Here is a 23,432-nt window from a genome sequence, read left to right as displayed (position 1 = left end):
TGGATCTGGAGTGGGCATCCAGTCTGCACATCTGGCAGGGGCGCCTTCCAGCTTTTCTCCATGACTCAGGATCAGTTTCTGACTGCAGGGCGGGACAAAGGCTCCTGAAGTTGCTGCAAGGCACCTCCCCCTGTGAGCAGAGATTGGTACAGCCCAAATAGTTTTCAGGTTAAGAAAGCCTGAATCTTTGTTCAGCAGCACTTACTGACCAGACTTGGTGAGGATTACCTGGCCAAGAGCAGCAGCAGTAAGACTCCTGAATAGCTCAGGTGAGTAGAGGGGCCCAGCCACAAACTTATTCCAGAGTTTTCTTTGCTGGTTAACTACAGTGAAGAAACTTGAATTTTCTAGTTCATCAAACTCTGCAGCTAGACTTTTATGATTTATCTGGATAGAAAGTGCATGCATAAAAGCAGTTTGGGAATTTCAAAAACAAGAGTGAGGGAGCAACGATATTTGGGGGGGGGGGTATCTGGTCAGTTTTTTGTTTTATTTTGTTTTTAGTTTTCTACTTGAAATACCTGGTAAGTAAGGACAAACCCCGGAGGGGAGCGGGGCAGGGGAGAAAACTAACTGACTGCTTGGGCTTCCATCTAGCTCCTGCTGACCAGCAGTTGTGGGCAAATTATTGAAACATGGGCAAAAATTTGGAACCACACTGTGTGCAAAAGGGCCGAAAACCCCAGCAGTGGTGAGCAGGGCCTTGCGCTGCTTCACGGAGGGAGTGGCAGTTAAGGCTGCCTGTCTGTGCTCCTGGAAAGCACGGCCCTGGGGGCCCTCCTGCCTAGTGACAGGTTGTTCTTGTCTATTTCATTTTTAGCCCCTAGCCTGGTTTTTCTCCCCCTCTGATTCTTGCTTTAGATGCAACTTTGCTTTGCAGTGGGGGCTCTGTCGAATTGCCAGTTACCCAATCACTCATAATCCAGGTGCTAAACGGGCTGGAAAACGGAAATGGGAAACTCTTTAAATTTGATGGAAAGCACACAGGAAAATTCGACAAATTCTGCTGTTCTGACAGCCACTTTGTGTTAGGTGCCGTCAAGTCGTTTCCGATCCATGGAGACCCTATGTAAAACAGAATGAAATGTCTCATTTGCTAATCTTTGTTTTTTAAAAAATTAAGGACACTATGTTGTTATCTGCCCATGGAGTGGAATCTGACTCATAGAGACGGCACAAGATATAACAGTACTGCTCCATAGGTTTTCCAAAGCTGTAAACTTCACAGCCATAGATCTCCAGGTCTTTTCTCTGGAAAAGCCGCCGGGTGACTTCGAACCACAGACCTTTCTAATGGTTAGCAGCCAACCACTTAACTCTTGCTCCACCAGGAGTAAGTCTGTGGAGCCTGATAATTAATGCTCTCATTCCTCTGGCAGTTATGTGTGTGTGTATTTTAGATTAGGATAACATTCTTTATTTGTTCTTAGCGCCCAGGGCAGGCTAGGGAAAAGCCTGCACATTCACGTGTACGGTCAAGAATAGGTTAAAAAGCAGGCTTTCCTTATCCTTGGGAGTTTTCAGTTCCTAAATTAAAAGCAGAAAAAGCCCCTTTGTGACCCCAAAACAGTGTTTCTTTGATTAGCCTTGATTTGAAATCATCTCACCTTCTGACAGCTTGCAATTTTAAAAAATAAACTTCTAAATGCATTATTTTAGGAAGTGGGCAATGAAGACTTTTTTTTTTTTTTTCCGCCAATGTCTTGAGGTTATGTGTGTCAGCTCTGTAACTTTGTATGTAACCTTGGGCAAGTTGCTTCACCTCTCCGTCAAATAAAGAAGTTGGATGGAGTGATTTCTAAGTGTTCTTCCAGCCTAACGTTCTTTGGAAATCAGAGTTAGACTCCCGTAAGGCTGTGAAATAAAACTTAATGCGATGAGCTTATTCAGCAAAATGGGAAAAAATCAGGCAACAGGCAAGTCGGCCAAGGGGAGGTGAAATGGGGAGGGGCTAGGGAATGGTGGCCGGGGGGCCCAGGTGGCCCAATGCTTAAGCACTCTGCTGCAAACTAAAAGGTTGGCAGCTCAAATACCCCTCCAGCAGCTCCACAGGAGGGAGATTGCAGCCTAAAAACACCCTACAGGGCAGTTCTACTCTGTCACATGGGGTAAGTATGAGTACAAAATTGACCCTAGGCACCTAGCAAGGACTGAGGATGATGCAAGAGCCATTTGATAAAGATCTTTTAAGTGGTAGTGTGTGTCTTATTCGAAGCACTGGAATGGTTTCCACTAAGGACAGAAAAAGGATTTACTGAATTTACTAAATGCCAATAATCAAGCATTTCCTATAAGTATTGCTCTGCATTGTCTTTGCCCTTTACAGGTATAAAGCTTATTCACAGATTTAATTTCATTTGTTGTTGTTGTAAAGTGCCGTCGGGTCGATTCCGACCCATAACGACCCTGGTAAGGGTTTCCAGGATCTCCCAATATCACTGTGACATAGACAAGGAAGCCATCAGATTCCCAATATGCTTATGGGGAAACTGAGACACAGAGATGGTGAGCCGCTTTTTGATTGGTTTTTTTTAGAGTTCTTCCGCAATGGAATTAAACAATATTGGCGGGGGCGGGAAGGGGGGAAGAGGGTGTGTGTTTTTTGTTTTAATCTTTGAACGCCTTTGAATAGAATCTTCTTTCTGGGCAGAGTGGGTACATCCTATATAAGGCAGTGGGCCAGATTCGAAGGACCTTTGTGGTGTCTTTCAGAAAAATTGAAGCGCCATATGTTCCCTGGTAGATGTGTGTCCATAGATGTAAAATTCCGCTCTGCCTGTGGAAATATGGAAAGCACGATTCCCTGTGTAACATACCAATGGTGAATTTTTATTTCTTCTTATCCAAGCTCCATTTCTCTCACCATCCCACCCGCAGGTATAGGGGTAGAGGAGCTAAAGTGGCAGAATTGGGTCTTTTGTAGTCAATTTGCCCATTAAACTATTAATTGTTTTTACCTCTGATTTTACTCCAGGTCTAGAACACAGGGGAAACTGGGGAAAGGGAGAAACAATGCCCCCAGAGCCATGCTCCCTTCCCCTCCCCCTCGAAACTCCCTACATTCCCCTCCCACTCTCCCCACCAGATGGATTTTCTTTATCAGATCATTTTTTTAGAGTAAAAGCTGGTTTCTACCCTAAGGCTGACCCACAGGTAAAGAAGTAAGTGGTTTTCTTCTGAGGAGTTTGCCCAGATCCCCTCAAGCTTTATAGTCCAGGAAGTAGCAAAAGCTCTCTCCTCTAATGGCCTTCTTGTTTTCTACATGGCAGGCTCCCTCAACTTCCTGTGGCAATTCCCAACTTTCCCTCCTCTGCATCCACCCTCCCCCCTTGCCCTGGTCTACATGGCCTTCCTCATAGCCTCTTTCCAGCTTTTAGGTCCAATTTAAATGGTGTTGCTCCATGTAGTGCTAATCCCACACTCTGCCTCGGCCAAACACTCATGTGTGGCACAAGCCAACAGACTACACAATTCCTCTTCTTATATGTCCACATTCCCTTTGTTAACTAGTAAACAACTTACTCCAAGACTTCTGTTAAAGTGCCATCAAATCGGTTACAACTCAAAGCGACTCTGTATGGGGTTTCTGAGGAGCGGCTGGTGGGTTTGAACCACCACCTTGAGGCTAGCAGTCCAGTGCTTATCCTATAGACCACACTAGGACATGCCTAATATGATATTTAACTTCCTCTCACTGTTGGGTGTGAGTAGGACAGCAAGGAAGATGTGTTCATTTCTCCACTCTCCTACACTGTGACCAAGCACATTGTTTATGACAAACCAACTTTTAAATTTCTGGGTTTTCAAATGTTTTCTGAGAGCTAACCAAGGAGTTCTCCAACATCAAAGGTTTGTATTCTCCCATGGCCATGAAGACATGAAAATAAAGAATCCTTTCAATGCCAAGTATGGCAGTAAATTCTAGGCAGAATGCCTCATAGTTGAGTATGGTGTTTGCTTTGGAAGGCTTTCCTCGTTTGAGCTTGGTGGTGGGGGTGGGGGTGGGGGTCCCTTCTTTAAGAAGGCAGTGGCCAAAGGAAGCAGTGTGGAATGATGGAAAGCACGCCAAATCTGGCATTAGACAGACCCAGGTTTGAGTCTTCCCTGCCAGTGTCTACCTACCACTTCTTTGAGATGCCATTTCTACAGATGGAAAATAAAGAACCAAGGTAATACCAACTGATCCTGACTATCACGAAGAGGAGATGAACGAAAACGTCAAATGCACAGTTTAAACAACAAATTGTCATATTGTTGTGTGCTGTTGAGTCAGATTCCTACTCATAGCAATCCATATGTTGTAGAACTGCCCCATAGTATTCCCTAGGTTGTAATCTTTATGGGATGGGTTGCTTTGAGTCGGAATGGACTTGACGGCAGTGGGTTTGCTTTGCGTTTTTGAATCTTTAGAGAAGCAGATTGCCAGGTCTTCTCGCCTGCTTAGTGTGTTCAAACTGCTGAACTTTCAGGTAGCAACAGAGAACTTAACCAAAACATTAATTTTCTATAAAAGAGGTACATCCATGTGACAACTATTCTCTGAACAATGGTTGTGTGCCTAACTCTGTGCCAGGCAATAAGAGGGATACAGATTGAAGATGAGGGGCTTACAGTGTAATTCTTGCATTGTTAGAGCCCTTGTTACTTGTTCAAAATACTTTTATACTAGTCTTCCCACTGGGTATAGCAAGGCTCAAGAGGAGGTCAGGGTAGATAACTCCATTCTCCTGATTAGAAGATTGAGGCACAAAGAGAACAAGGTCAGAAAGAAATAAAACCCAGGTCTCCTGTGACTTAGTCAGAAATGGGGGTGAATTCTGCTCTTGCACATCCAACAGGACCAGGGACTACAATTGTGCATGACAGCTTGCTAGTTCTTATTTACTATGTACCCTCAAGAGCAGTTATCCCTCCCAAAGGCATTCTATCAAGATTTGGCCTATTCACACACCAGCTGTGCATTCTTCCTCTGAAAGAATCTACTTAGATCATACTGGTTTTTTAAATCAAACCTGTTTTTCTTTTCCGTTTATGTTGTTTCTGCCTGTCGAGAGGCCGTCTTTATAACAGGGATTTCCTTCGCAGACTCCTGTCTGCTGGTTGACTGAGTAGCAAGAGAAACTGCTCGGGGTAGTAGGCCTTCTCAAGAACAGGAAATGCCCATTTATCTAGAATGGACAGTCCAGGAGGTTCTGGCAAAGTAAACGTTCTAATTGTCTTAGACCATCCGCTACTACAATCCCTAGACTCAGGCAATCTACCAAGTCTTCTAGGAAAAGCACAAGGCACAGTTTTGTTTTGTTTTTCACAAATTTGAGCACACAGGAATGTTGGGGTTCATTTGTAACAGTTTTTAAAAAGGAGCTTGGTTGACTCTGATGAAAAATAGCTGAAAATTACTATAGATACCTCCCGTGCAGCTTTATGGAAGAAAGACCTGGTGATTTTCTTCCAGTAAAGACTTGTTGTTGTTAAGTGCCATCGAGTTGATCCCGACACACAGCAACCCTGTGTAGGGTTTCCTAGGAGCAGCTCTGGTGAGCTTGAACCTCTGACCTTGCAGTTCAAACAGCTTTGCAGTCTGGCGCATTAACCCACAGCGCCACACCAGACTACAACCTAGAAAACCCTACTTTGTCCTATGGGGTCGCTATGAGTTGAAATGAACTTGATGGCACCCAAAACAACTACCACCACCTATGCCTTCAAATCCAATAAAATGCACTTTAATATTTAAACCCTATGAACAGACTTGAAATTGATGACCGAAAGCATTTATCACTTTGAAAAGCAATTATCAATAAATAAGGCTATGGCAAAACTGTGGTTATTTTCAGACTCAGAGTAAGAATAAGTTTGTTGAACATATATGGTAGGTTGCAAATAACATTGAATTAAAAACAACTTATAGTTTTAAAATACAGAGATTTCTTGACCAATAAAACATTTCAACGTAACACTGAAAGGACATGAAATGAGCTATTAGGGAGAGGTTTGATTAATATTACATGTTAATTTGTTGTTGTTGTTGTTGTTGTTGTTAAGTGCCGTTGAGTCAGTTCTGACTCATAGAGACCCTGTTTCCAAGGAGTGGCTGGTGACCTTGAACCGCCAACCTTGAAATTCAAACCGATTTTTCAGTCCAACACATTAATCCACAGCGCCATATCTATTAACTCAGTTTAGAGCTCTGGTACTAACATAATTAGACTTTAAAGTGCTGATTTACTCCGTTTTTGTTGTTGCTATTGTTAATCTCGTCCATTTTTTAGCAGATACTCTAAAACCGTAAGTCAAGATTTTTGTTTTAGCCTTACTGAGATCTTCCTGGACTGGGAATAGAGACATTTTTTTTAAATATTTGATGCCATGTGAATCCCACAGCCCCTTTTTATTTACTATTGAATGTGAGGAGATCATTGAAATCATTACAAATCTACCTTTGTGAATCAAGCAAAAGCCTTGGAAACCCTATTATCACCCCAAAGCTATTTAAAATCAAATTTGCCTTTCAAATTATCCTCCAAAAACCAGTTCAGGCCCTTAGAGTGTGGGGCACTCTGAAAGCCCTTGCTTGAAGAGCCACTATATTCTCTGTTTAACCACATGAAGGGTTGGGGTTTTTTTGCTTTGTTTTGTTGTTTCTTGTCTTTTTTGAAGAAAAGAAAGCAACACTGTATTGCTATAGGATACCATTCTATAGTCCACCAAATTAGTGTAATTGAATTTCAGAGTCCGGCTTTTATATGGGCAAATGGTTGGACGTTAGACTTTGAAGAAGAAAGATTCATACACTCTTTCCAACTTTCCTTGTCTTTGGGGGCCATCTGCTGAGCTCTGTTACTTCCATTAGCCTATGCGGCCAGTAATTTTAAAAATAAATAAATGCAGAACTCTTTAAATGATGAAAGGGAAAGAACTGTGTAAAAGTTTTATTTTGTATTTTTTTTTTTAGGGTTGAAAAGGTCTCCTTTCTCCCTCCTATATAAAGTGATTGTGGATAAAGTGATATTTTCCCCCTTAGTCTTCAAACTTAGAATTGTTACATTTATGTCTTGAACTCCCCCTATCAATGTAAAATGGAAGAATGACTCATTTTACTAGCAATTTGGACATTTAAAAATCATTTTCCAACGAGACCATTGATAGCCTAGACACTTTTAGACACTCCTCTAAAGTTAAAGTCAAGTAATCCTTGCAAGATTTAAAAATTTCTTCTTCCAATAAAAATCATATTTTAAATCATTTTAGGCATAGTTTGATACCATGGCTCCTTCGATGAAGCTATACAAAAACCAGAAATACCAGGACTTGAAGCAGGCATGCATCAGTGTTGGCAGACTTTTCTGTGACCCAACATTTCTGCCTGAGAATGATTCTCTTTTCTACAATCGACTGCTTCCTGGAAAGGTGGTATGGAAACGTCCTCAGGTAACTTTCTATTTTCTATCTCCTTCTTGACCTTATCGTAGCTCTCTACTTGTCTGGCTATTTCACTTACAAAGACTACTGTGTGTAGACCAATTTAGGAGACAATGTTCCATTGGAAAATTTCATGGGTCTGTGCTTCTGGCTATAGGTTGAGGAGTTGTACATTTTAGTCCAAATTTGTCTGATTTAGTAATAAATAAATAATAGTAATAAATGAATAAATATCAGATAATTATGGTAACTTGAAAAGCAACTATATTCTTGTCTGTCTACTGGGTTACCTATCATAGCAACTTCAAGATCATCTCAGATCACTGAGGAAAAACTCCTTACACGGTGAGTCATTGAGCATAAATGAAATGGACTCCACCCGAACAAGATGGATTTTGCATTGTGGGAGGGATACTTCTTTGCTGCTCTTTGGATATACCATCACCTATATCTTCCCATAATTACCAAAGTAGGATCCAAGTAGAATTGCAGTTCTTCTTATCATCTGTTAACCGTTACTATGGTTCTCTGTAAAGATTATAGTCTAGGAAACCCTGAAAGAGCAGACAGTTCTACTCTATCATAGCGGGTTGTAATGAGTCTGAATCCTTCCAACAGGAACATGATGAAACTGCCTCAAATGCCACCAACTCAGGGCTTGTCTTCTTCAACGAGAGCAAGCTATCATTTTCTAGTTTGCAGTTTCCACATTTTAAGCTAATAAATGGAGTTTAAAAACCACTTCAGTTTCTGTACATTGGCCACTAGGTGGTGCCTAGATACTTCTGTCTTCTATGTCAAAGTCCATGCCTCAGTTTATGCCCCTAAAGAACAATGTTGTTAAGTGCCATGGAGTCGATTCCAACTCATAGCTGCCCTGTATAGGGGCTCTGAGGAGTGGCTGGTGGGCTTGAACTGCCAACCTTGCAGTTAGCAGTCCATTGCTTATCCTACAGTGTCACACCAGAACCCCAAAGAATGATAGCCATTGAAAGTATTAGTCTTGGAGAAGTTCTCTCCATCAGAAGGAAGATTATTCTCCTCCAGCCTTCTGTGGCTTCAGTTGCTGACATCCCTGCAGATCAACTTTGCTGACCTGCAATAAAAATCTGGAAAATATGAGCAAAATTCAGTAACCACTAATTGAATATGCAGAGAGGTAAGACTTTTTCTTTCTTTAAGAAATCCACTGGGAGAATAAAGGTATGTTGTCTTCGGAATGGATGGTGATAACTAGGGGCAATCACTCTTTTCAGATGCTTGGCGATGAAGGGCAGAAGTAACCAAAAGGGAGGCAGGGAGTTAAGGGAGGTTTTTTTGGAAAGTGTCTTTAAAATAAGACAGCCCTGGACATATTTATAAGCTGGGGAGTAATCAGTAAAGAAGACAGAATTGAAGATACAGGCTAGAGAGGGAATGGTCAATAGGGTGAGGTCCAGGAGAAGCAAGTCAATGTGAAGCCATTCCCCGGATGTGAGCCAAGCTGGCAGTGCTTCCTGTACTGGCTAGTCTTTAGACACATCTTTTCCCCTCTGTCTTGGCTCAATATTTTGTCCTTTGCCTTCACCTTTCAAATTCGGTGGACAGAATCCTAGATGGATTAGCCTGGAAGGAAAAACTTAATAACCATGGCAATAGTCCCTCATACCTCTGAGGCAAGCAATACACCTTTCAGGGTGAGAGGATGTTAAAGAGAGGGTGAACAGGGATGAGAAGAAAAATGAATCAACAGTGATTGCATGCCTACTATAACCAAGGTACTACTTATGTGGAATTTTTAATATGTTATCTCCGTTCATTTCACCCTTATTTATCAGGACTTAGCAAAATAGATACTTCTAAAATCAATTTGATTGTAATTATTTTTCCTAGCTTTGAAAGAAAGGCAGATATTATTATGCCCATTTTATCGATTAGGAAACTGGGACTCAAAGATACGGTGAGAAATTTGTCCAGTGTCAGACTGCTTACCAGTAGCCCAGCTGGGATTTGTACCCAGGTTTGAATCTACAGCCCACATTCTTTTTCACTTTCCCATGTTACCCTTTCGGAAAGATGGAGTTGTTAGTGTCACTTTTTTGTTTTTGTTTTTGCTGAAATATGTAGCTTCTTTCCAACCAGTGCTCAGATTCCTCCTTACTGCGCTGTGTATCCATTAATTGATTGCTAGTATGTCTTTTGAGAACATACTGTGAACTTAGTCTTAGGAAGCCAAAAGGGAGAGTTTCTCCAGACACATGTATTGAACACCAACTCTATGCAAGTCTCTGTGTAAACACAGACCTGTATCATTTAAGGGACCTGTGGTGAGGTACTCGCATTCTAGCTGGAGATATTTATATTGAAGTTTCAAAGAGCTAAATCATAAATAAATGCCAGATAAAATACATGCTATTTTCAACATACAGACAATAAATTTCCTAGGGTATTGAAGAAGGAGAGATTATTGTGGATTGGAGTGGTCGGGGAAGGGGCCTCTTGTGGGGAATAGGAAAGAAAAAAGTTCTGGACCACCATCTGAGCCTCTTCTAAAAGCTGTGGATTCCTTTCCAGCCAGAGTGGAGGCCAAGCCTGTGGTCAAGAACCACGTCAAAGTTCTCTGGCCTCCCCTCAGGAAACCTGAGAGACAGTGTGGGCCTCTGAATTGGCTCAGGAAGACCAGATGGGACGTTGGCCTCACTCGCTTCATTGGCAGGGTTGAGATCCTGATTTGCAGAACATTGTAGACATCTTGTCCCTTAGCATGCCACGTAGTCTCATACACAACCAGGGCTATTATCTAACGTCTCCACGATGGAAGCAGCATGATTAACCTGATGTTTTCTGTTCTCTTTCTTCTCCTGTGTTGAAAAGCCTCCATTTATAGGTCTCCATTCATGTAAACACAATTAATAGTTGAATGAACCATGGCTGGGTTCCCCTCCCTCTTACTTACCACTGCTTTGGTGAGTTCTAAAGAGCCACTTTATATAGACAGGAATTATGAGAGTGTTTTGAGTGTTCAAAGCCAGGTCATCTGCTCATATCCTCTGTTTCCTCATTACATAAGGAAAATTATTCTTAACTTCTCCAGTGGTTCACTGGTCCCAGATATTGTCATACTTTCCTGGGTACACAGTCATTATACCTGAGACCACATGCTCCTGGACTTCAGGGTCCTCCTGAGGTCTCAAGATATAAAGTCTTCATAACTTCTAAGAGCTGAGTTATACTGAGTTACAGTGTGATCATAAGATTGCAGGTAGGGTTTTTAGCCTGAAATCTGTCTGCCAAATTCCCATAAAAAGTGTCTCTTCTCCAGCTCCTTTCCCCCCTCCCCACTCACCTAATCCCTCTTTCCCCCAACCCCTCTGGGCCTTCATTCCTGATGATTCCAACTCAGCTATAACGCAATCCAACAAAAGCCAAACTCACTGCCAGTTAATTCCAAATCATAGCAATCCTAAAGGACAGAGTAGAACTGCCCTATTTTTGTTTATGGAAGCAGAGTGCCACATTGTTCTTCCACAGAGCAGCTGGTGGATTTGAACTGCTGACCTTCAGGTTAGCAGCTAAGTACTTTTAACAGGGTTCCTACAATAGAGTCAGACACATATATATATATATATCCCCTGACTAAAATGGAGCAAAGCATCATGGAAATTTACACTGCCAACTATAGGAAGTAAGGGCATCTGCGCAAGATCTTCTGTCAGCTTTTCTGGTCAGAGTTTTGAGTTCAGCCTTTACCACTACTGTCTTTTCCCAGGCCCACTTCTGAAAAAAACACCCTCCACTGGGGTCATTTTGCTACACTTTCTTCATGGGAGAAGGCTCTTGAGGTTCTGATCTAAATCTATGGTAGTAGGAATGGTAGGGAAGGGCTGATCAGTGGAACGTTCAAAGCAGGCTTAGATGATGGATTGCATGTAAAGAACTGGGAAAGGAGGAAACACTTCCCAGCTGAATGTGGCACCTTCTCTGGAGAATAGTTTTGGGCTAGACTATTCATGAATTTTTCTTCCTAGTGATCATGTCCCCCTCCCTAAATAGTCTTTCGACATAATTAGAGAGCTAAATAGGTCTACACCCTTTCCCTCCATCTGTCCTATTTATTTTAATCCTGCATAAAAATTTTAACAGCTTTATTGAAGTATAACTTATATACTATAAAAGTCACCTATTTCAAGTGATCATTAGAGTTGTGCAGCTATCATCACATTGACTTTTACAACATTCTCATCATCCCAAAATGAAACCATATGCATTACCAATCATTCCCCACTACCCACCCCCACCCCCACCCAGCCTTGGTGTGATTGAAAGAAACCAAAAAAAAAAAAAAAAAAAGCTAAAGATGAGAATGTGGTAGGTGTGAAAAGGAGACACTTAATAGTGACTTGTGCAGGGCTCCCAGCTTTGTAATGGACGCCCCTCAAAGGTCTCTGGGACGGGTAATTAAGTGAGGACATTGGGAGGGTTCCTCAAATGCAACTAAGAGAACAGACTTGCTAGAGAAACTGCTTTGCTTTGCTTGTAGAAGACTTTGGCTTGGAATAGGGGGTGGGGGTGGGGACAGGATAGGCCATTCCTGGCTTTACTCTTGGTGCTTAACTTCTTAGTTGTATGTTTCCCTAAGAAATTATTTTTCCTTGACAAACAGCCCAGTTCAAGGATCACTTTAACTGTGCCAACACAGCTGGTAGCCATTAGGGGCTCAGCATCTCCCCTCCCTCCCAAGCCACCCAAATATGTGAATATATGAGCTGTGACCTCTCCCCCACCCTCACTCCAGCAGAGCTCAGGCTGAAACGTCCCATCTGCACTCTGCATCTTAGTTTTGAGTAACAGAAGAATTTCTCCAGTCTTGCTTCTTTATCCTCCACAGGAAGCCATGCAGTGTGTCCAAATCTAGGGTGAAAGTCAATAAAGCATCCATTTTATTGTTTCCAAATTTGTCACCAAAAAGTCTGTTTGGCTGTTAGATTTTCATTGGCTCGTTACCCTTTTTACCTCCTTCACTGATGTCTAGTCTGTTAATTCCTTAATTTATTAAAGATGTAAAAAATGTAACTTAATAAGGATTCATCTCCCATATTTCACATCATGGTGACATATAGCAAGGGATTGATAGCTACATAGTGAATTTAATTGAGAAGATTGAAGCTTATTGAAAATAGTGAGTCTTGGGGGAGGAGTACTCTAACAGATGACTCAAGAAAGTCTTCTCGAAAGGTGGAAGAGCTTTTAGGTGAGTAAAGCAGCAGGAGTGACGGAGAGAGGTGTTATAGTATCTCTGTCCCCACAGAGCTTCACTGATCAGCCTAGAGACTGAAGGATGGGTCAGATGAGGCCTTGAGGTGTCTTTAACTGTATGTGGTTCTGAAGAACTGTAAACTTAAGTCCTCTTGTTGTTGTAGTTAAGTGCCATCGAGTCGGTTCCGACCCATAGTGACCCTGTACAGGGTTTCCGAAGGTGTAAATCTTTACGGGAGTAGAAAGCCTCATCTTTCTCCCGCGGAGCGGCTGGTAGTTTTGAACTGCTGACCTTAAGGTTCGCAGCCCGATTCGTAACCACTACGCTACCAGTGGCTCCTATTAACTAGCAAGATGACCAGAGGCATGTTACTTATCTTCTCTGAGCCTGCTTCCTCATCTGTAGAATGAACTAGATGATCTCTAAGATTCCTTCCAACTTTGGCATTCTATGACTAAATTCATTATGCTTAAACCCATTGTTACATAGGCATCATATATGAGGAGTGGTGGAGTAAAATGGTCGTGGGCTATAGTTTAGAATGGAAAAATGAGTTTTTACCCAAATTTGCATTCTCCCATGATTTCACACATGATTACACACACACACACAACCGCATCCAACTTAGGTCCACATGAGAATAATTACCCAATTCCAGGATTTGAATTTTGTTTATATATCTTTTTGCTCATTTATGTAAGATTTTATGCCTTGAATACAAGCTGACATGCCAGAGTGTTGGCTGAGCCTAGATCCCTGCTGTGAAATGAAAACCTTGTGGAAATATAAGACACTGTAATGTAAACTCAGCCACTAGTAACTCTACATAAAACCAGCAAATGATTTACCTTAATCATCCAAAAGCACACTTTTTCACATATAAAATGTCCACTTTATTGTTTTTCCATTCTTGGAAATGATGCTATGCATCACTGAGATCCAAGAAATCATTGTATAACTTTATATCTTGCTCCAAATAAAATGGTAACACCCTGACCGGTGGAGGAAAAACTGTGCTTAGGATCTTAGAAAAGGCAAAGAAGCCACGAGAAGAGCAAGACTATCAGGGTCTAATTCACCCAACATACTTGTTTTATGTCCTGTAAGCTAAAAAACAGGCAACACTCCCAAACTCTAAAACAGTCTTCTCCTCAAACTAAATGAAGTGATTAGACACCTTAAGAAAAAAAAAAAAATTATATATATATATATATATAAAAGACCAGAAAAGTCTAAGCTGACAACCTACCTAACCGTTGCCTTTTGGCAGAGGGATGCCCAATTAATCCTCAGTTTGAAATTGTCCCTGCTCAGAATGCCTATTCCTTTCCAGAGTGATTTTGGCTTTTAAAGAACATATGGAATGTTTCATTCTGTAAACCAGACCCTTCATCAAAGAGAATGAAAAAAAATATCACTGGCTTGATTTAATAATTTCTAAGAAGGATATTTTTCTAGGTTCTATTTTCATTTGAGACTAGGATTTATTTTTTTCCGAATAAGCAGAATGTCAAGGTACTAGCCAAAGGCCTCCTCCATGAAACTTTCTCCATCTACTCAAGACTTCATTGTTATTCTCTGCCATTGAACTCTGCAAGTACTGATAGTCTGAGTAACACAATCATTGTCTTCAGTTAGATGGCATCATGTTTACTACTACTATGTCTTCATCCATGCTTGTCTCTGTTAATGCCTCTATCTCCCTCTTTTGTCCAACTTCCTAACTCGTAAGCTTCAAAGTTTCAACTCAAGCATCACCACCTCTGTGGAAACTATTCTGACTACCTTGCTCTCTACTGTGCTCTCATCAAATTGGATTAAATTACATTATATGATCTCATTTTCTTATTCATGGTGGAAATAGTACAGTGGTGAAAGTCACACACATATACCCCAAACAAATACTGCCCCTTCTCTCTGCTCAGAACCCTTGGAGCATCCCCTATACGAAAAAGAGTGACGGCTGAAGTACTTTTGTGAGTGTTCTATTATTAGCTGCCATTAATGCTTCTACCATCTATATTCATCCAAAGATGTGGAAAAAAAAAAAATCTGGTTGTCATGGAGACCACTGTTGCCTTTGCTTTATGTTAGAAAAGGGCTTCATGTGTAAGGTCTCCTTACTCATTTTCCTAGTGGGAAAAAGCATTAATGTTCACCTCCATCAGACCTTGTCTCTTAGATTCAATTATCTTTCCAAGCAGAGACGCTTCAAAAAATTTTCATCCTAACAAAATAGGGTCATAATGCACTGTAATAATTTCTAGTCCTCTACTTTAAAAGCTCTCTGATGTGGCAAACAGTCTTCCAAACCTCAATGATAGTTACACTTAAGGGCCCCCACTAGCAAGCCTCAACCTATCTTTGTATCCCTTGGTTCCAAGCTACTTCTTCTTACATTTCTTCTGCCACTTCCCCACATAACCCTTTTCTTCACAACCTCCTAAAATTTCCCTTCAGTCCACTTAAATCGTAGTCATCTTTCAAACTCCATGTCCTCTATGAAGCCTGCCATGGCTAGCTCAGCTCATCATGACTCTTGGGAAATTCTCTTATAATCTATTATTCTACCCACAGGACATCTGTGATGACCCCCATTTGATTGTGGGCAACATCAGCAACCATCAGCTGACCCAAGGTAGACTGGGACACAAGCCAATGATCGCTGCATTTTCCTGTTTGGCTGTTCAAGAGTCCAACTGGACAAAGGTATCCCCTCTCCTCCAACTTCTTGTCTTCCTAAATAACTTCAGGAAAAGTCAGCTCATGATTTTCTTTGATGGTTTTATTTCCTGATGGCAGAGGTATGAATATGCAACTCTCTCTTCCATTTTACTTTGAAAACGTTCACAACTACAAAAGAGTTGAAAGAATTTTATATTGGAAATTCATATACCCACCTAGATTCTACCAGTAATTTTGTACTCTACTTACTTTGCCATATTTACTCGTTCTTTTTTTCTTCTTTCTTTTTAATAGATTTTACTGTTTTAAGAAAACAGATTTAGGTTTACAGGAAATTTGTACAGCGAGTTCTCATATACCCCCTATCTCGTCCATTCACTGTAACTATTACTAACATCTTGCATTAGTGTAGTGCGTTTTCTACAATGGATGATGAGCCAATATTGATCCATTATTATTAACAAAAATCCATAGCTACCATTAGGGCTCAGTCTTTTTCTCTTGCAGCACTATGGGTTTTGATAAATACATGATGTCAGTCCATTTCTCACTATTTAGTTGATAGGAATTATTTACCCCTTACTGACCTTCCTCAGTTACCCTATCTATTCCCTTGTTCATTTGGGACAGGCATGGTAATAGCATCCTTAGCAAAACTGAATTGGGGAAGTAAAAGTTGTGGAGAAAATATGCTACCTAAAACTGGCTAAGGCAGTCCCAAATCAGGTTTGGTGTGCTTCCTTTTACCACATGGACTTGCCAGAAGCTAATCATATCAATGTCTGGATATGGTCTGCTGAATAACATTTGATGAAATGTTCTCTACTTCTCCAGACAATTCCTAACCCTAAGGAGCAAGAATGGGACCCACGAAAACCAAATAAATATGCTGGAATATTTCGCTTCCGTTTCTGGCATTTTGGAGAATGGACCGAAGTGGTGATTGATGATTTGCTGCCCACCATCAATGGAGATCTGGTCTTCTCCTTCTCCACCTCCATGAATGAGTTTTGGAATGCTCTACTGGAAAAAGCTTATGCAAAGTAAGGAGGGACATTGACCAGTCTGTGGTCAGGGCACAAGAAAAAAGGAAAGTTACATTCATCCTTAGGAGTTCATTCTCTTCCAGCACAAACCCTGATTTTAAATTAGTTAGAATCTGGGAGATCTGAGGCATTATTTTGTGCCTAGGACTGGCCATCAGAAATCCAAGCTAAAATAAATCTGCTGTTCAGAATTCTATTAAATCCCTGCCTTCTTTCACGTGGCATTAAGGCCTCAAATTTTCTTCTGGTCTAACACCTACTGGTAGAAAGGCATTTCTTCAGGGCCTATCTTTAATCAGCATAGATAGCTTAAACCTAGAATTCTCTGATTAGGATCTCAAAAGCTCTCATGCCATACCTAGAGAAAATCCAGCTGGTAAAATATGGGGAGGGGCTGTTCTAATTCTTAGGAACATAACATTCTTGAACTGTAAAAATAATTTCAGAAAGATAACCTTGCATCTTTTGTACCCAGGCTGCTTGGCTGCTATGAAGCCCTAGATAGTTTGACCACCACTGATATCATCACGGACTTCACTGGCACTTTGGCTGAAACTATTGACATGCATAAGGGAAGATACACTGAGCTTGTTGAGGAGAAGTACACCCTATTCAAAGAACTATACAAGACATTTACCAAAGGAGGTCTTATCTGCTGTACTATTGAGGTTTGTGTTCAACAAGAAACAGCCACTCGATGCTCACTCCTGGCAGAGACTGCTAGACATTTTAGTCAAAATCATAGCTTTAACCTCGAGTCCCATGAAAAGTCATTATGTTCTTTTGTACTAATCATTCCCCGGGTAGTACAGCATCCTAGTTGATGTAAATAGCCCGTCCTCTTGATTCCTGTTCTCTGCTCCACATTGAAGTTACAGCTGCTTCCTCAAGGAATGAACCGACCTCATCAAATTCTGAGGCCATTTGTATCAATGCACAACTGTGGGTAGTTTGAATCGGAATTGTTTAAGTGAGGTTTTCATGGTACACTCTTTATAATTTCCTTTACTTCACTTATTTTTGTGTCTGCTTTAGGTATCAGGATCAATTTTTTATCTGCATAGGAAAACTTAGAAAGAGGGCACACGGGGGTCTGAGTCTCCCCATTCCTGTGCCCTGATGTATGTATCTTTCTTTGCTCTTAGTCTCCCTCTCAGGAGGAACAGGAAGTTGAAACTGATTGGGGTCTGCTGAAGGGTCATACCTATACCATGACTGATATTCGTAAGATCCGTCTTGGAGAGAGACTTGTGGAGGTCTTCAGTACTGAGAAGCTCTACATGATTCGCCTGAGGAACCCCTTTGGAAGACAGGAATGGAGTGGCCCCTGGAGTGAAATGTAAGTAGCATTCTATTTTGACCACTACTTCTCCAAAGCCCTCCAAACATCTAGAGGGCTCAGTGACATCAGTGGGTTCTTGCCAGCCATCAGATCTGTGACTCAGCCAGAAGTGAGATAAAACAGGCCTAATCCTCATACACTCTGCTCCTTTAGCACCGCGTTTGCTGTAGAAAGTCAGCAACAAGCAGAAGAGTTCAATCCTTTGCCCTTTATTTCCCTTTAGCTCTGAAGAATGGCAGCAACTGACTGCAGCAGATCGCAAGACCCTGGGTCTTATTATGTCTGATGATGGAGAGTTCTGGTGAGGAGTGGTTTTCTGAACTTCAGATATTGGGGTTTCTACATGGAACTACAGGAGTAGATATTAACTAACTATCATCTTCATTTCTTTCCTGTGTTCCTTTCATTTAGGATAAGCCTGGAGGACTTTTGCCGCAACTTTCATCAACTGTATGTCTGCCGCAATGTGAACAACCCTGTTTGTGGTCGCAAGATGCTGGTATCAATGGTGGGATGCTGGACTGTGGATGATGATCCCCTGATGAACCGCTCTGGGGGATGCTATAACAATCGTGAAACCTTCCTGCAGAACCCCCAGGTTTGAATCCATTGTATTTCTTTGCCTCTGAGTTATTCAGAAAACAGGTCTCATCCTGGTCCTCTCTGGAGTATTTCATTAAGGGTGGTTTTTTTTTTTTTTTTTTTTTTTTTTTAGTGCTGGTTTTTGTTCTTGCATTTGCAGCTATTGTGTAATATTGATCTATCAGGATCCCTAGGGATACAGCAGAGACTGTATCTCTTAACAGACATACTTTGGCAATATTATTAAATCTGAGTCACCTCCTCTGGCTGCCTCTCTCCCTGCCATATTGCCTGGTTTGGTTCTTTGACATCCTTTACTTCCTTCTAATGGTTTCCATATTGGAGAGAAAAGTTCTGTGCCCAGACACTTTCTCAATATGTTCTCCCTTCTCTTTACCACCCAACTGTTGTCTTGAGTACACACTGGCTCTATGTATCCTCTTTCTCAAGCCAAGTGCCTGCTCTGAAACCCATTCACTAGGCCTCCCTTTTCTCATCTTGAACCAGGTCATTAAAAAAAAATTTTTTTTAGGATTTTGATTCTATCTTGTCCATCTCCTCTTATAGTACTACTTCAGGTGTCACATTAGCCATCAAGCCCAGGCACACCTCAAAACAAAACAAAAATCGAAATGTCCAAAGCCTGTATCTAGATGGTTTTATATCCAAATTTGCTAATGAGTCAACTTACAGGAGCTACTCCTGACTGTATGATTGCTTTACTAACTGTCATGATTGAACTATGTCCCCCACCCCACCCCAAATATGTGTCGACTTGGCAGTGTCATGATTCTCATTGATTTGGAAGTTTTATCGTTATGACACCCTCCCCCTAGCCTTCCCTCGGAGCTGGTGCCTTGAATTCAGACTTCTAGCCTCCTTAACCATGAGAGAATACATTTCTGTTTGCTAAAGCCATCCACTGTCCTAGGATTTCTATCCTAACAGCACTAGATAACTAAGACACTAACCATGGAACTAATTGGCCAGGCATTTGGGAGGATTTTAAGGCTGGCTAGCTGATTTACTTAACTCACGCTTTCCTTCCATCTCTTCCATTTTAATTGTCCCTAAAGAACAGAAACAACTCCTATTATTCCCACACCTCACTCACATTTACAACCCTGGAAATGTCTCAAGTATCAGGCATAGATACCAAACTGGGGAAATGGCCCTTCAAGCTTCACATGATTTACCTTTGGGGGGAGGGGGCTTGTGAGCCTATGGCTCTGCATCTGTTTCCTGTTTCTTTTTAAAGGGAGGGGGAGGGGAAGGAAAAGGAGGAGAGAGGGGGAGAGAAAAGGAAGAGGAAAAGAAACAAAGAAAGATGATGCCTTTAGTTTTAGCTCCTAATCGCAGCATGATTTTCCACACCATGTTGCAAAGTCTCTGGCCCAGGCCTGCAGCTCCTCTAAAATGCCTACTGAGGAGAGCATCAAATTTTGGAGGCAGTAGATTGAGCCTTTCTACAAACCACGCATCTGGACAGTAGGAGACTAGCATCAGGTTGAATCAAACAAGAACATTTTTGGTTTGTCTGGATTCTGGGATTTTTTAATATAAATTTTAAGAACAAGAGGAAATTATAAGAAAACAAGATCATATGAGGAACATACTAAAACAAAACATGCCCTCTTCAGCACTGAAGAGCTATATATGAAATTGTCCTTCAACACATCCTGAATGCCTTAGGGAGGGGTAAGTGCTATGATTAACACTTAGCAAGTCACTGGTTATCCAAGGTCTCATTGTCTGGTCAAGAGCAAAACCATGAAAAATCACCTAAGTTTCTATGCTTCCCAATGTAGTTTCCTTCCCTGAAATCTACATCTGAAATGGAAGCTCTAAGTAAGCTTTTTTGGTGACCTCTTTCTCTTAGTACATCTTCACTGTGCCGGATGATGAGCACAAAGTCATCATGTCACTGCAGCAAAAGGACCGGCGTACTTATCGCAGATTGGGCAGACCTGACAATTACATCATTGGCTTTGAACTCTTCAAGGTAAGATTGGGCATTTGGAACAGAGAGCATGATGGCAAACAGAATCCAAATTAGAAAGGTGTAGGCTTTGGAGGAATTATAAAAAGGCCGATTGTCCACCATAAACGTTCTCTGATTTGAACAGGTTGGAGTATCTCATCCTATCTCATTTCCAGGTGGAGATAAACCGCAAATTCCGCCTTCACCACCTCTACATCCAGGAACGGGCTGGGACTTCCACCTATATTGACACCCGCACTGTGTTTCTGAGCAAGTACCTGAAGAAGGGCAACTATGTGCTTGTCCCAACCATGTTCCAGCATGGCCGCACCAGCGAATTTCTCCTGAGAATCTTCTCTGAAGTGCCTGTCAAGCTCAGGTTCTTTCCTTGGCCAGCCCCTGCCAACTCCTACTCATTGCTTTGCCTCCAGTCACAACTCCTTTGACCCTTCTGCCCTTAGGGGCATTTTGTTCAAGTCATACTTAACTGTGGGATTTTGGAACCTTCCCCTGTGGAGGTTTGAGCTTTAGAGCTCTGCGCTGCCATTTCTATGGAGCATGCCTATAGCCCAAACTCTTTCACTTAGTTTATCTTCTATTGTCTGGTTGACTCGCCCTTTTCTTAAACATCTGCTACTCCTCACTGCTCTTCCATTATGTTGTAGGTACTGGGTCACTAGTGCTACTTTCTCACCTCATTCGGCTTAGTCAGATCTTTATCTGTTGGTCCTTTAAAAGTAAGGTGAAAGGACGACGTATTCATAAAATATAGGCCATGTCTTGGGAGGAATGAGCTAGGTCCCTCGGCATCTCCTGTTTTTAACAACAGTGTCGCTTTTGTAGACCTGTTGCCTCATCAGGCATTCATCATCAGATAACTTATCTTCTTATTGATGTTCCAGGGAACTGACTATGGACATGCCCAAGATGTCCTGCTGGAACCTGGCTCGTGGTTACCCTAAGGTTATTACCCAGATCACCGTTCACAGTGCTGAGGGTCTGGAGAGGAAATATGCCAGTGAATGTAAGAACTGCAGAAGAGTCTTGGAAAGCAAACACAGCTTCATTTCTTGTCTATATGGTTCTCTCTTATAGTATTTCAGTCTAGGGAGGTGAGGGTAGATATCAACTATGGCAGAGAATGGGATGTAAACTTCATTGGGCATGGCCTACATAATATTCATCTTTATGGTGTGGAAAGGGAAGGGAAGTAGTCCTAAGTTATACTGGTGCTTGGGGTGTTTAGAAAGTCCCAGAATAGACTTATTGAGATAGTCTTTTGCATGTCTAGAAAGGGAACTTTAGTCATCACTATATTAAAAACAAACATTCATTTGTTTCAGCTGTAAACCCATATTTGATCATCAAGTGTGGAAAGGAGGAAGTCCGTTCCCCTGTCCAGAAGAATACTGTTCATGCCATTTTTGACATCCAGGCCATTTTCTACCGAAGGACCACTGACATTCCTATTATAGTACAGGTAAGAATACCAAAAGTGGACCCCAGGATGGCTCATATTCAATAGCAGATCCTAGATTATTGCAAGTATCTCAGTTAAGAATAGGATGCGGACCAAGGGTTATCCTGTTTGCTTGTTTTGTACTCAAAGACACTTCTCATAAGGCACAGACACTTCCTTAATCTTCACCCTAAATATGCTCTTTTCCCTTTCATTGTGGGCATATATCACAACACCACAGGAGGGGAAATATATGCCAGTTCAGACACTCATATTGCTAGGTCAGGATGGATCGCTTTTGACTGGCATAGTGTTCTGACTGAATGTGTCTAACCAGCTGCCTTTAACTGACCATCCCACAGGTCAATGATGATCCCGAGCTCTGATCTCTTGCTTTTGTGTCTGTATTCTTTGAGGTATCCTCATCTCAGTCAAAGGCATCAGATACTCTCTTGACTTTTCAAGAGGCCTTTTCAAGCTCAGCATTAGGATTTAGACAGCACTGGTCAAAGACCAGTTTCACAGAAGGTGACTCTTCTTCATTCCCTTGACTTGTCTCCCCAGGTGTGGAACAAACGTAAATTCTGTGACCAGTTCTTGGGGCAGGTTACTCTGGATGCTGACCCCAGTGACTGCCGTGATGTGAAGTCTCTGTACCTGCGTAAGAAGGGTGGTCCAACTGCCAAAGTCACACAAGGCCATATCAGCTTCAGAGTCATTTCCAGCGAGGATCTCACTGAGCTCTAAATCTCTCATGCCAGAGAATCCTGATAGAGCATTGAATTCTTGTCAGGTGTCTAGTCTTATCTCAGATTTACAATCTTTAGAAAGAAACAAACTCATAGTAATAGTAACTTTTTCTCTCTTCTGAATAGTCCCCCATACCTCCCAATCCAAGTAGCATCCGTAGCTACATAACCTATATACCTCCAGCAGCTGGTCAGGGTGAGGAGACAGTCCTATCTGAAGATCCTAACAACAACAAAAGATCGCTGGGGCTTCCGGGGGTGAGATTCAAGCAGGACAATAACAAGGGCTTGGGCGTTCTACAGATGTCTTTGCTGCTTCCACATGCCCACTATATCTCCCTGTAGGGCATGTTGAGGAAGGAGGAGGAGTGATCAAGGCCAAGCTGGTCTAGCCTGACATCTCAGCTCCTGACTGAACCCTGCAGACTTCCCAGCAGCATTTCAACCAGCAGCCAGAGCCTGCTCATAAGTACCCAACCCTTGCCACCACACAATCTTCACCACCACCACCTCCAGAAAATGTAGTCCTGTCTTAACTCAAGTCAGTCCCCACAGTATGTTTTCCCTTCATGTTGAGGACGCTTCCTCGGTGCTTAATCAGGAACTGGAGTTCAATGTAAGATTAGAGTCGGCAGCCAGTGTCTCTGGGCAAACAAGGCCTTGATGATTCAAAGGGCCCGAGCTCCAGTTCATTGGAAGCCAGCTGTGTGCCACAAGAGGGAAACATGGAAGAAGCTACAGTGGGAGACATAACCTCAGTCCCCCACCCACACACACACACACACATACACTCACACGTGTGCACTTGGGCGCACATGAACTACCATTCAGGCCGTCAGTGGGCAAAAGAAAGGAAGAGGAATTGCCATTCCCTAAAAGGATGAGAGACTACATCTGGGCAAAGTACAGCCAGTTTGGGGCCCCTGACTG

General features: G+C 42.0%; 1 protein-coding gene across 1 annotated transcript; it reads left to right on the top strand.

Annotated features, from left to right (window-relative positions):
• The first annotated feature begins 233 nt into the window (after positions 1-233).
• Positions 234-22,923, top strand: CAPN6 (calpain 6). Its single transcript, XM_006873250.1, has 13 exons — positions 234-269; positions 7,252-7,431; positions 15,236-15,367; positions 16,178-16,386; positions 16,865-17,057; positions 17,535-17,728; positions 17,955-18,032; positions 18,143-18,329; positions 20,193-20,315; positions 20,471-20,673; positions 21,197-21,318; positions 21,638-21,774; positions 22,318-22,923. The coding sequence occupies exons 2-13, from the start codon at positions 7,267-7,269 to the stop codon at positions 22,498-22,500; spliced, it is 1,926 nt and encodes a 641-aa protein (XP_006873312.1). The 5' UTR covers positions 234-269; positions 7,252-7,266; the 3' UTR covers positions 22,501-22,923.
• Positions 22,924-23,432: the final 509 nt, after the last annotated feature.

Source organism: Chrysochloris asiatica, unplaced genomic scaffold (genome assembly GCF_000296735.1).
Source record: "Chrysochloris asiatica unplaced genomic scaffold, ChrAsi1.0 scaffold00231, whole genome shotgun sequence".
Lineage (NCBI taxonomy): Eukaryota > Metazoa > Chordata > Mammalia > Afrosoricida > Chrysochloridae > Chrysochloris > Chrysochloris asiatica.
The sequence above is the reverse complement of the archived record's forward strand: the minus strand, read 5'-3'. Positions and strand labels throughout refer to the sequence as shown.

Bases quoted from the DNA above. Each gene is read 5' to 3' on its own strand.
- CAPN6 (XM_006873250.1), top strand. From the start codon at position 7,267: ATGGCTCCTTCGATGAAGCTATACAAAAACCAGAAATACCAGGACTTG. The intron at 15,368-16,177 runs GTATCCCCTCTC...CTACTTCTCCAG, and splicing joins AAGAGTCCAACTGGACAAAG to ACAATTCCTAACCCTAAGGA. The intron at 21,775-22,317 runs GTAAGAATACCA...TTGTCTCCCCAG, and splicing joins ACATTCCTATTATAGTACAG to GTGTGGAACAAACGTAAATT.